Here is a 13,972-nt window from a genome sequence, read left to right as displayed (position 1 = left end):
TGGTGCAACGAGAAGAAATTCGAAAAACGAATAAGAGCAGACGAATCATTGTGTACCATGACACTGTGAGCTCGGAGTTAAAAAGTGCTTCGACAATTGGTTTGAGCGCATGCATGGGGCAATTTTTGAGACAAATATGGAGAATAACATTTTAGCATTGTAATAGAAGACTAGCAGTATAAATCTGGCATTAACTGCACTTTTGTGCTGAAGGGGTATGTAAACTTCAATACGATACGAGAGAAAATTTGAGGAGAAGGTACCTGAAGGATTAACCGACAAAGTCCATATTCGAATTTTATCCAAGTTTGGGATACTCTCTTTTCGATAGGATCGTGTCCACCAGCCATTTTAGTTGATCACCAAAGGATTGTTATAGCTTTCGGGCCAATATGTTACGTAGTGTAAATTGGACCACTTTTATGCGGGAAGTTATTTATATACTTCCCTAAAACTTGGGGTCCATAGATTTGGGAGTAATAGCTTCGCATACCAAAAGAAGTATGATATTCTAGTCATGGTGCAATGACTACAGGCTATTAAAATTTCAACGCGATCAGAAAGTGGTCATAACCCGGATTCCATAGTAATCATAAATACGTGCTAGCTTGAGGATCACACATTTAGATAGTCATCGTATCCACCATTGGGTCGCCTTATGATTTTTTAGAGCTTTTGGGCACTTAATGGTAGGAAATATGGACTGACCCGCGAAAAACATTACATTGTTGTAAACAAGAAAAACTTCACAAGAATCCACGTAAATGTTGATTTTTAGGGTGCACTCAAAGCAGTTGTCAATCTTCGAACTTGATTTAGGTTTGAGAAGAATATTACTTACTTACTTTACTTACTTAGCTGGCCCATTACAGAACATTTGTTCTATAGGCCGAACTAAGAAGAGATCTCCATTCCTCTCTATTTGTTGCTTTGCTCTCTGGAATACCGCGCCTTTTCATCTCAACATCCACTTGTTTGCGCCATCTATTCCTTGGCCTGCCAATTCTGCGTGCACCGCCATGTGGCATGTATTCATACGCCTTTTTAGCGGGTTCATCATCGCTCATTCTTATGATATGGCCTAGCCAACGCAATCGCTGCATCTCGATACGTTTAACAATATTCATGTCGTTGTATAGCAGATACAGCTCGTGGTTCATGCGACGTCGATATTCACCGTCAACGCAGATTGGTCCGTAGATCTTTCGAAGAATTTTTCTCTCAAACACACCAAGCACTGCCATGTCTGCTTGCGCAAGTACCCAGGCTTCGGAGCCATACATCAGCACGGGTAGTATCAGTGTTTTGTAGAGCGTTATTTTTGTTTGACGAGATGTGACTTTGTTTTTAAACTGCTTACTTAATCCAAAGTAGCATCTGTTGGCCAATACAATTCTTCTTTTTATTTCACAACTGATGTCGTTTGTTGTGTTGACGGAGGTGCCGAGGTAGACGAAGTCTTTTACTACCTCAATATTATAGGAACCAACTTCCACAGTCGGTCCGAGCTCAATGGACGCATTGCGCGTCGACACCATCAACTTGGTCTTCTCACCGTTTACCGCCAGACCCACTTTAGCAGATTCTCCTTCGACCTTTATAAAGGTATCAGTTACTTCTTTTACTGATCGACCCATGATGTCTATATCATCAGCATAAGCAAGTAACATGTGACTATTGGTGTAGATTGTGCCACTTCTTTTGACGTTTGCCTCTCGTATAACCTTTTCTAGCAGGATGTTGAAGAGGTCACACGAAAGGCTGTCTCCTTGTCTGAAACCTCTTTTGGTACCAAACTCTTCGGAGAGGTTCTTTCCTATTTTAACTGAGGACCTCGTGTCAGTTAAAGTCATTTTACAAAGCCGGATGAGCTTTGCGGGAATACCAAATTCAGACATGGCTTGGAATACCTTTGAGCGCAGCGGACTGTCGAAGGCTGCTTTATAATCGACAAAAAGGTGGTAGGTGTCGATCTGCATCTCTTGGGTCTTCTCCAGGATTTGCCGCAGGGTAAATATCTGGTCAATGGTGGACTTGCCAGGTCTAAAGCCGCATTGGTATGGTCCAATAATCTCGTTGACCATTGGCTTTAGTCGTTCGCACAATATCCCTGACACGATCTTGTAGGCAATAGGGAGTAGACTTATGCCCCTATAGTTAGAGCATACAGTCTTATCTCCCTTCTTGTGGACGGGGCACAGGATACTCAGGTTCCAATCGTCGGGTACTCGTTCTTCCTGCCAGATGGTGCTAACTAGCTGATGAATACACCTTATCAGCGTGTCGCCTCCGGTTTTGAACAGCTCGGCTGGTAAGCCATCGGCCCCTGCTGCCTTATTATTCTTCAGCCGATTTATTGCTGTCTTTACCTCATCTTGGCTGGGCAGTATACATTCAATACCATCTTCTGGGATTGGGACTGTGGTATCTTCGTCTTCTTCGCTGCTATTGGATACCAACAGATTTGAAAAATGTTCTTTCCATATCCTGAGTATACTATCTGTATCAGTTACCAAATTACCTTGCTGGTCTCTACAGGAGGATGTGCCTGTACCAAAGCCATCAGTTTGATGCTTGACTCTTTGGTAGAATTTTCGGACTTCATTCTGGCTCCTGTACATCTCGATTTTTTCACACTCCCGCTTTTCCATCTCTCTCTTTTTCCTGCGGAAAAGACGTTTCTCCTCTCTCCTTTTCTCCCTGTATCTCTCTCGTGCGCTACGCGTTGCTACGGATTGTAAAGTAGCCTTATATGCCGCATTTTTCTCTTCGGTGGCAGCACGACACTCCTCATCATACCATGGATTCCTTGGTGGAGGTCTCTGGTATCCAAGTATGGATTTTGCGGCTGTTTGCATGGAGTGGGCAATGCTTTGCCATTGCGCTGATATGTTATCGGGATGAGGAGGGCTTTGATTAAGCAATTGGGCTAGTTGAGTGGAATATGCTGTGGCTATCTGTTGTGATTGCAGCTTACCGATGTCTAACTTTCGTGTTGTGTCTGCTCGTACTTTGTTTGCTACGTTTAAGCGGGTGCGTACCTTTGCTGCAACAAGGTAGTGGTCCGAATCAATGTTTGCGCCTCGGAACGATCGTACATCCAACACGCTCGATGAATGTCTTCCATCTATCACAACATGATCAATTTGGTTTCTTGTTTTCTGATCTGGAGACAGCCAGGTGCCCTTATGAATATCGAGATGATTAAATCTGGTACTGCTAACTACCATGTTTTTTGCAGCTGCAAAGTCTATCAGTCTCATACCATTGTCAGATGTTTCACTGTGGAGACTGAATTTCCCGACTGTTGGGCCAAAGATATTCTCCTTTCCAATTTTGGCATTAAAATCGCCTAGAATGATTTTAATGTCATGGGCAGGGCAACGGTCATATGTTTCTTCTAAGCACTCGTAAAATATATCTTTGGTCTGTTCGTCCTTTTCTTCAGTGGGAGCATGAGCGCAAATAAAGCTGATGTTGAAGAATTTAGCTTTTATTCGAATTGCAGCAAGTCTTTCATTCACTGGAGTGAAGCTGGATACAAGATGTTTTAGTCTCCGACTAACTACAAATCCACAACCAAACTCATGCTTTACGTCATGGCAGCTATAATACAGTGCGTCACCTTTAGGTGTTGTTGTGACGCCTTTCCCAATCCATCGTATTTCCTGTATGGCAGTAATATCGGTCTTGTACTTTTCAAGTACGTCTGCCAATGCGAAGACTGCACCTTCTCTATAAAGAGTGCGAACATTCCAGGTGCAGATTCGCAGATCATGGTCCTTAAAACGTTTGCGGGGTTCGTCAACTTTAGAGGGGTTTGTTTTTCTTTTCTTTCGTTTTTTCATAGTAGGCTGTTTTTTCTAGGGGAGGGTTACTAACCCGACGCCCAAACCCAAGTTTTTAACGTTCTTATGGGTGAACGCGCGGCACATGTTAGCTCACTACCTTTAACGGGTGTTAAAGGCAGTTCCCCAGGTGACACCACGGGGAGGTCAGTGTCCACTTGGGATGAAAGAGGGACCAAGATAAATCCTGGGCTTTGCCATGTTAAAACCGGTCAGGACCGTTCCTTGGTATCTTCCATCCCCTACGTCACCCTTGAGAAGAATATTACGAAATACAAAATTTGAACCACCAGCCATTTTAATTTATCGCTGTAGAATTTTTTGTCATTAAAAAGTATATTCGGGAAAAAAATTATAAAGATCCTCGTTTAGTCCTTAAACTGCCCTTGAAATTTTTTTTGCGGGATAACCTCGATGGATTTCTCTTATAAAGTCCAAATTGGACCAATGTCTGTTACTCCCGTCGATCGTGTCCAAAAGGCATTTTATTTGGTCATCGTATGATTTTTTAGAGCTTTCGGGCTAAAATTTCAAAACTTTCCTCGAACAGCTCTTAAACACTTAAGCAGCAAAAATGATTAATTTTTGTTGAAGAGATACTGGAGGAGTGGTCAGATGTAATCCATTTCTAACTTGATTTAATTTAGAGTGAAATATAACTATGTGCGTTTCAGTTGGCTAACATGGAAGCCCGAAATATAATGTTATGGAACGTGAATTTGCCAACGAAATAAATTAATAAGGACCACAAGGAGTATTGACTTTCTTTGAACGCGAAGAAGACATTTTATGATTTTAAATGTTCGGCCAAAGCGGATACTCTGTAAGTTGTCGTATTAGCTATTTCAGTTGGTGTCGACAAGGCTTATAAACAATTTCAGAGAATATGGACTTGCACATCAAAAAAAGTATATCATTGTAATGAGGACCACAAGGACTACCTTCGGTAAAAATTCTAAAACCATCCGCGAACAGCCCTTAAAATGCACTTAACCCAAAATTATTCGAAATTGATCTAAGTTTTGAAGAAATATTACAATACACAAAGATCGGAACACGCAAAGTATATACAGAGAGTAGCCATAAAACAGAGGATATAAAAAACAACATATGATTTTTAATTTTTCGACCATATACCCAACGCCCAGTGGACACGATGGGGAACTGTGTATTGGAATCAAACAAGCAATATCAGTTTCAAAATAAAAACCATGTGTTCTAGTAAAGATGTAGTGTTACCATCTTTGAAATTCTGCTATTGCAATGTGCACATTGGTTTGTGTTATGGCAGCGTGCACTGTGGTACATAATAATGCTTAATGCTTGTAGCTGTTTTGCTTGCTTAGTATTTTTGTTTGTTTTTGAGATGCAATAATAATTGTAGCTGATAATGATGTTTTTGCTGTTGTTGTTATTGTTGTAACTTGTGGTAATGTGATCTATTATTATTGGTATGAACTTACAAAGCCGCCATCTTCTATCCATATTTCTAAATATAGATACGAAATGTGATGACGTACGAAAGAACACTCGCACACAGACACACAACATGCATTTGAAATTTTTGTGAGAATAATTTTTAATAAATTTTTCTGGTTTGTAAATAATTAACGCTGGTTGGTTGAAGGGAAAACTTATCCGGCAGGGAATATGGGGGGCCACTATGACATTTTGATGATAATGACGACGATGGCGATGATGGTGACGGTGAGCAGGGTGATGATGATGACGATGATTGATTGATCGCTGGGTTGTGGAAACTTATAAAAACACCCACACACACATATTTTTAATATACCGGTGTTCTGAGAGACCTCAAGAAATCTTCTCAGGAGGATTGCATTTAAGACTTTACTTTAAGTCACACGTTTTAATTATCGCTAATGAAAAGGTGATAGTGATGTGAGAGGGAGTTATGGATGATGATGCACACTTAGTAGGAGGAGTACGAAAAAGAAAACGGATTTTGTTTCTGTTTTGGTTTCAATGCAGTGATGATGCTATGATGAGGACGTTGAGGACGCTGAGTTAGAGGTTTCAAGTTTAGATGAAAGTTTTCTAGTATGGATGAATGTTTTAGTTAAGGGGTTGTTTTTTTTTTCTCAAGACTTAAGATTTACGCAGTGTAAGGCTGACCAGCAATACACCCACGGCTAGATAATTACCATTATTTTCTGAGCGTGAATACGAGGGCCTGGTATACGAAGGCATATCGGTTGCAGCATTGTAACCATTCGATGCCGCAGCTGTGGATTGAGCATCTTCATTGGTCGCAGCTGGTGCTGTACTGACCACAGCGGGGGCACTATAGACGCTGGCTGAACGGGTACCCAAAACCGAGGCAGCTGTTGAGCGTCCTGTTGTCCATTCATTTGTCGCCGTTGCATTGTTGGTGAAACTGGCCCCTGTTCCTACTCCTCCGCCAGTTGTGTCTGTAATGTTCCGAATTTTGGTATTGGCTGTGTTCTGGCTACTCTGGCCTAGACTCGTGGTGGCTGTTGGGTTGCTGTTCGAAGCGGTGTTTGTGGTGTCCATACGAGTAATCGTTTCTATGGAAGTTGAACTGCCATAAATGTAGCTGGACTTATCCTTGTTGGAGCCGGTCGAACTGTGATAGGTGTGACTGGAGTTGGTGGCCACCGATGCTGGCTGTTGAGGTGGTGGAGGCGGTGGCCTTGAGGGTGGTGGTGGTGACTTGAAATTACTGTCGGTGCGAACATTGATGCGTGATGAAATCGATGAGGCCGAAATCGACGATGATGATGTGGTGGAAGATGTACTGGCCAGCGTTGCTGTGGTGGTGCTGGCCTTTATGGCTCCCTTGTCGAAGGGATTGACACGTTCCTGTGGTTCAAAGTTGGTAACCGGTTTGTATTTGGACTCATCTAAAACGCTGGAAGTGGGTTTGCTGTTCGAACTGGCACTGCCTGCGGTCAGTGTTTCCGATGAAGTATCCGAACGGGCATCGGCCGAGCCATCAGACACCTTTGGCTGGGGCTGAGCGGATACGACCGAATCGCCCAAACCTGAAGATGTCGAGGCACTAGTCTTACCCGATGCGAATGAAAATTGCTTACCCAAAAACGAGCTGCCGGCACTTGTAATGCCACTGACATTAATGCCAGCAACACTACCGCGTGCGCTATCTCCGCCGCCGCTGACACCACCACCGATACCATTGGCCGACTCGCTCGCCGTTCTTCCGCGTTTCTTGTTCGCTAATTCCTACATGTCACCAAATATGCCCGCAAACGTCTTCCTCAAATTCTTCATGGTGTCCTCCGCATCCTCGACAACGGAGGTCTGGGTTTGCGGAGGACGTTGCTGTGCCCTGGAGGCGGCCGACGATATGCTCGAAGCCTGTGAGGTTTGTGAGTCACGACGTGGAACACTACCAGCTGTAGATGGAGCCTCTTCGGGCACCTCCGTAATGCTGCTACGGCTGCTGAGCCTGCCAATTGAACCCACAGCTGGTGAAGTACGTTCCGGTATGGGTGGTGGACCACCCATGGGAGCTGGACGAGGGCCAGTGGGAGCGGCTGGTGGATGACCGATTTCATCAGTGGGGCTTTGGCCACGCGACGACACCGATGGAAGTTTGCTGTGATGGCCACCAACTGATTGCTGTTGTTGATTCATGCCTGGCCGACAGACATTCTAAAAGAACAGAGGGGGAGAAATGAATCTCTACTCCTACTAGTTATCTCCTTCATTCTACCTACCTGCATCCTTGAGGTAACCAAATCAGCAATTTGTCTACGATCATCTTCTTGTGAATCACCCATTAAAGCAAAAGTACTATCCGATGCCTTGATGATGTGTTCCCGACCATCTTTGCCAACCACCACAGACACACCACACACTTCCATGCCACCGAAAAGTTCAGAAATCTGTGAAATTACTCAAATGCGGTTAATGGTGTATTACGTTAACGATTGTGGGTGTGTGTGTAAACATTTGTTATTCGTGTAAAGTTCACTTACCTCATCCACCCAGGTCTTATACTTCTCTGTTAGGGTAATTTGTTCCAACATAGCCGAACCTTGATTTGTTTTCCAATTACCGGTAATCGATTTACGCCTGCGCAAATAAAAACAAATGATACAACAAATTAGACATATTTAAATAAATTACATATTCATTTTTGTATTGTTGTTGTAATGAAGTTCGTTGACACCTTAAATTAACAACTTCTTTAGGAACATGTTTTTACAGTTGAGGGGTGAATGCACTTAGTTGCGACATTATTGGTATGAAATTGATTCCAGGCAAAATGAGTCGAGGGATATACATATGTCCCCCCCAACATACCCGAAGAGACAAGGGAGACTTCTATCATATCAATAAGTGCACGTCGATTCATATTGGTCGGAATGATTTCCGACACCACTCGTACAGAAGTTTTTCATGGCAGAAATACCAAAGAAATGTAAGCCAATATTACTCTGTGGGTTTTTGCTACCGTGGAAAATTTTTATGTTCTGGTCCGGGATTGAACCGTAGACCTTCTGAGTGCAATGCTTACCACTGCACCACGGTGGCTCCAAATCGGTGGTTATTAATAAGTCTAAATAACCTAAAGTTAAAATCCCGTGGCAGCGGGTTCTCTCGTATCGGATTGACACGGAACCACACAACATCAGCGTTCCGGCCAGCGGCTGCCACCTCAGTGTACAAGCGTTTCTATATGTTTCGTTTTTCTGTGTTGGGAGCAGCATATCCAGGAATGCCTGCTCCGGATTTTTTGGTCCGTGCCGGGACAGAGGAAAACCCAGCAGCAATATATTTGTGCTCGGTTTGCCACATCCGCATATTCTTCAATCTTCCGTGAGATGCAATGGATGTCAGGAGTGGGTGCATCTAAGGGTTTGCTACGGACTAGTCAACGAGAGGGACTACAGTAGGGACTATGTTGCTGCATGCTGCGCAAACACATTCCGCAGTGAGTCGTCAGATTACCAAACTCCCCAGCAGTCCCCTCAACAGCAACCGCGCAAGCAGCATTTAACACCAGCCGTTGTTGTTCCAATCCCAGAAAATAGGTAAGATCGATGAAATAGTGGAATTTATGAATCGGAAGAAGATCAAGATCGCGGCGGTGCAGGAAACCAAGCTGAACGACAACTACAGCTTAAATCGTTGTGATGGTTACAACGAATTAAGATAGGCTCGCACCAGAAGTGAAGGTGGGGGATTAGCTTTCCTTTTGCACCTGTCTGTTCAATACAGACCTATCTCGCTTAGCCTGACTCTAATGACCCGTACATGGAATGTATGGGGGTAGCAGTCAGGCGTGGAACTGCCGAGATAGAGTTGCTGAACGCATACATTCCGCCGACAAATAACTGTATCTCAGATTACAGGCCTAACACTAGCAAGCTTTTGGTAGGTCATAATCGTCTGGTCTTGGGGGACTGTAATGCGCATCGTGAGATGTGGCATTCGGCAGTCGCAAACGACCGGAGGGGTAAAGCGCTGGCTGAGCAGATTGATAGCTCTACGTTTTGCTCGGTCAATGAGTGTCACAGTTCGCCAGACAACCATTGTGTCACCTGGTCTGACAAATGCCATTACCTGGCATCACGTCATTTCCCTTGGATCAGACCATCACTCAATAATTGCCTCCATTAACAGACCACCCGATTTCATCACCTCTGAACGCCGCACATTCGTCAATCAAAAGAAAGCTGATTGGTCGCGTTTCAGAGAGTTCAGCAATATTCGCTTCAGAGAACTGCCCAATCTTTCTGATGTTCGGGTAGCGGAAAGGACGTTCCGAGACATCATCACAGCTGCAGCCGCTCGAATACCCGAAGTAAGACCAACGTTAACTGACCCGAACTGGTGCGCAAGTTATTGCAATTGACAGTTTGTCGAGCACCCCGATATTAAGAGGGCGAAGAGAAGAGTTCTACACCGCATCATATCTCTTCCTGCCGAGGATGAACCAACACAGTTTGCAATGGACGATGTTGCGAATGTCATCAGAAACGCTAAATCATCCAAAGCGTGGGGCCCTGATGGAATTTCGATGGCAATGCTGAAACAGCTGGATGAGCCGCGAGTGGAGTATCTCACTAAAGTTCTCAACCTGTCGCTAGCCACTCTAATTCATCCCGAAGTTTGGAAAATTGGCAGAGTGGTCCCGAAGACATGCAAGGGTGCCAGCAAAAGTGAATCGTACAGGACGATTTCACTTTTGTCGCATTTAGCAAAGACCCTTGAGCACTTAGTCCTCCCCAGTGTTAGAAATACCTGCCGATCATCAGCATGGATTCCGCAAAAAGCACAGCACGACAACGGCGCTGCACGCCATCTCCACACATATTTGTAGAGGACTCAACCAGAGACCGAAGTGTGACAGAGCAGTAATGGTGGCGCTTGACTTATCAAAAGCCTTTGAACAGTGATGGTGGCGCTTGACTTATCAAAAGCCTTTGATACAGTCAGGCACTCCACGCTGTTTGAGGCCATTGAGCAGACAACCCTATATGTGTGGACGCCAGTTGTACGTGGAATTCAGGAACAAAAAGTCCAAACCCCGTAGAGTGAATCTGGGGCTTTCCCCAGGGTGGGGTGATATCTCCGGAACTGTTTAACCTCTACCTCTCCGGTATTGCACCCCCTCCAGACGGCATTGAGATCGTAACGTATGCGGATGATTGTACGATCTTGGTGTCAGGCACCTACTCTGATGACATTTGCGAGAGACTGCACTCCTATTTAACCGATCTTACCACCTCTTTCCACGCGAGGAATATGCAGATATCCGCCACTAAATCGACGGCCACTCTGTCACCACATGGACGGCGAGGTATAGAAGAGAGTTGAATGTCGTAGTCGATGGTAGCAGAATTCCGACCAAAAACTGCCCCAAAATTCTAGGGGTTACATTTGACACTTCGTTCAAGTCGTCCGTGCATGTCGCAGTTATCTGCGACAACCTGAAATGTAGGAACATGGTCCTCAAGTCCCTAGCCGGTAGCGCTTGGAGTACAGATAAATAAACCTTGTTGACCACATATAACGCGATAGGTCAGTCTGGGGCGCCAGTTTGGTCCCCGAATTTATGTGATACGCATTGGAAAAAGATTCAAGCTTGTCAGAATGCTACCCCGAGAACAGCAACAGGGTGCCTCCTCAAGTCTTCAGTGGACCATCCACATGAGGAGGCAAAGATTCTTCCAGTAAAGCAACATAAACATAATGAGTACTTGCTAGAATGTTACCGTGAGAGCCATCCCAATCACCATCTGGTGGGTAGGCCCGACGCATTCAGACAACCTGAACAAGCCGCGAGATAGAACAGTGTTGATGGTGTTTGACTTATCAAAAGCATTTGATAATGTCAGGAACTGTTCGAGGACATCAAACAGACTTCCTTCCGGCCAAGTACGATCTTGGCGACGGGTACATTGATCGTTGATCGAAGCCAAAAGTCCAAATGTCAATGTTTAGATTTCCGACTCTCTAGCCACCGTCGATAATTTGTTCCAGAAACGCAATCTTGTTTTATCCCCTACAAAGTAAAGTTCTCACATCATTAGCTTGCATCTTTGGGGCTGTAATATGGAAACATTGGTAGCGACATACAAAGCCATCATCATCACAGATCACCTAACGCCGGGGTGTCAGGCGAACGCATGACTATAGGTGCTCAATGGTTTGCAGCAAGGATACCAGCGAGTTAGCTGAAGGCAAAGGATATAAATCAACCCGAAATAAAACCAAGGACGCAGAGGGTTGGGAAGACTGAGTCGGAACCGGCCTCTGTATCTGGGCGTGCGGCTCCTACCACAACCAACCCTTCCTCACCGAAGAATGCGATGAAGAGGGTTATTTCAACGGAATAACCAAATTCCAAGGCCAAGAGACATACCCCGGGCAAGGGCGACGGTGAACCTCCGAAACACACACCGTTCGGCAGGGCTGCCCCCTACAGAGGAATCAAAGTCATCTGCTGTATAAACAAGGAATCTTTATACTTCTTCGTAGATGACCTTACCGAACTCTGAGAAGGGTGGCGACCATCGACAGTTAGTTTCAAGGAGATCCCCTTGAGAAGGGTATTGTCAGCAGGGACAGGGGCGGTGGCACTTTTCAAAATTGTACCATGGAGGAAGTTACTGACATAACCCTCATTAACAAAGACTAATCCCTCTCCGTCTGTGGCAATCACTCTAGCATTCACATAGAATACTGACATTTTGGGAAGATGTGTCTTTTGTTTGCAGGCAGGTCAAGTTCGATGATGGGCTATATCGGGTTCGATTCCCCGGCCAGGCAACATCAAAAATTTCAACAGTGGCAAAATACCCCTTAGTAATTTTGGCCACGTTTCCTGAGTATTTCAGCCATGTAAAACTTCTCTACAAGTGGTGTCTTAGGACACGCCGTTCGGACTCGGCAATAAACAGTAGGTCCCTTATCAGTGAGCTAATCTGAATCCGGGTGCACTCATTGTTATGAGAGAAGTCTCCCTTGTCCCGTATGGGATGTTTGTGGAATAATTATATGACGGTCATAATCCAGTGACCGGCTATCACCCCATTCAGTCTTTAACTTTGCCCAATTGATGTCGTAATGTGGGCATGTTTTTTCGATATTCGAAAAGTTTCAGTCATATCCCATCTGGTCTGTAAGTGTGAAGATATCCTTTTAACCACACTTGCGTTTGCGTTTGGCGCCTTGAAGTGTTCCTGACAAATGATCCTGATTTGGCTAGTGCGCCAGTTTTTTTTTTTTTTTTTTTTGGTTACCAGCCCCTTATGGCTTGGGATAAAAGCGGGTAGTACACATGATCACGACTAGACAGTATATTATTTTCCTAGGTATCAACATTAAGAGTCACTCTTTCCTACAACACCCGCACAAAAGTTTTTACTGCAGGTAGTCTTTCTGGTCCCTATAACAACGTCATAATTGTTTTCTACATAGCCCGCAGATGTGCTGTTGTTCTGGCAACAGCCCACGCATGTGCTCTTGAAGGCTTACACATTTTATTCATGGATGTAGCTATTGTAGAATAAGGGGACTGATGAGGACCTGTAGCGAGATACGAACTATAGTCTTTGCTACTTTACTTCTCGTTAAAGGATGCCAAATTCCCCACTAATAAATAAAACAAGGACGCACCGTGTTCAGAAATCGATTTTCCTGGGATTCGATAGTAAACATATTGAAACTATGGAAAGCAACAAATTAGATCAAAATATTGAAAGGTGTGGGCGTGGCGTGCTCCTAAAGATGAAGAACGTTTCTAAATTTTGGAAAATAAGTCACTTTTGCAAATTTCTGGAGAAAGAAACCGTTATTTCTCAGAAACTATAACAGATATTGTGTTCATTGTTTTTTTTTTGCTATGTGGGTAGGATTGTTGCCCTTAAGAGTTGTTCTAATAAATTACCGTAGCGTTTACACGAAGTGAGCTATTTTATTTTTCCTCAGGTACTAAATTTTAGTGAAATTGCAAGTTTAGTGGACTAGAACTTTTAGGGAACAGCTTGAAACAAATTTCCGTTTTCACAGAATGATGCCCGAAAGTGTCCTCTTTCAGTCCAACACTTGTTTAATTTTTTTGAAATTACATTACTGCCTTTAGGCTAGGCACTTTCATACGGGCAAAATGTGCCTCATCGAAATAATGGTTTTAGACCCCAAGTATGTTTGGACGAAATGTGATTCAGACAATTTGGAGTCGATTTAGCAATGTCCGTCCGTCTGTCTGTCTGGCTGGCTGGTGCGCACGATAACTTTCAAACGGATGAGCCGATTTGGTCCAAAATTTGGCTATCGTAATATTTTGTCCAAACAAAAATTCGAAAATGTTCGGAAAATTTGTGCGCACGATAACTCTTGAAGGGAGTAACCGATTTGGTCCATACTTTGCACATCGTGAAAAATGTACCAGACTTAAATAAGGTTTCAGTATGGACTCAATCAGTCCACTCCTTCGGGTACCTCCCACACAAAATTTCGGAAAAGTTCAGTATATGTCCTGCTCTCGAATTGCTTTGATTTTTGTTGTAGCAACTTATATTCACTGCCCCCCATACGACGGTACAAGTTTCATCAAGGGCAAGTCCATACTTCCAGAGAAAATAGCCTGAAAGATGCAAAAAAAC

At 44.0% G+C, this 13,972-nt stretch overlaps 1 protein-coding gene across 1 annotated transcript in view; it reads right to left on the bottom strand.

Moving 5' to 3' along the window:
• The window catches only part of Syn (synapsin), a 135,770-nt gene that overhangs the window by 13,711 nt on the left and 108,087 nt on the right, over positions 1-13,972 (bottom strand). The window contains 3 exon segments of the mRNA XM_073961373.1: positions 6,014-7,505; positions 7,571-7,738; positions 7,832-7,928. Coding sequence (XP_073817474.1) covers positions 6,014-7,505; positions 7,571-7,738; positions 7,832-7,928 — 1,757 coding nt within the window.

This window comes from Musca autumnalis, unplaced genomic scaffold, assembly GCF_047663935.1.
Source record: "Musca autumnalis isolate F117 unplaced genomic scaffold, ASM4766393v1 scaffold_1, whole genome shotgun sequence".
Taxonomy (NCBI): Eukaryota; Metazoa; Arthropoda; class Insecta; order Diptera; family Muscidae; genus Musca; species Musca autumnalis.
Note: the sequence above shows the minus strand (reverse complement) of the source record. Positions and strands in the feature narration are given on the sequence as shown.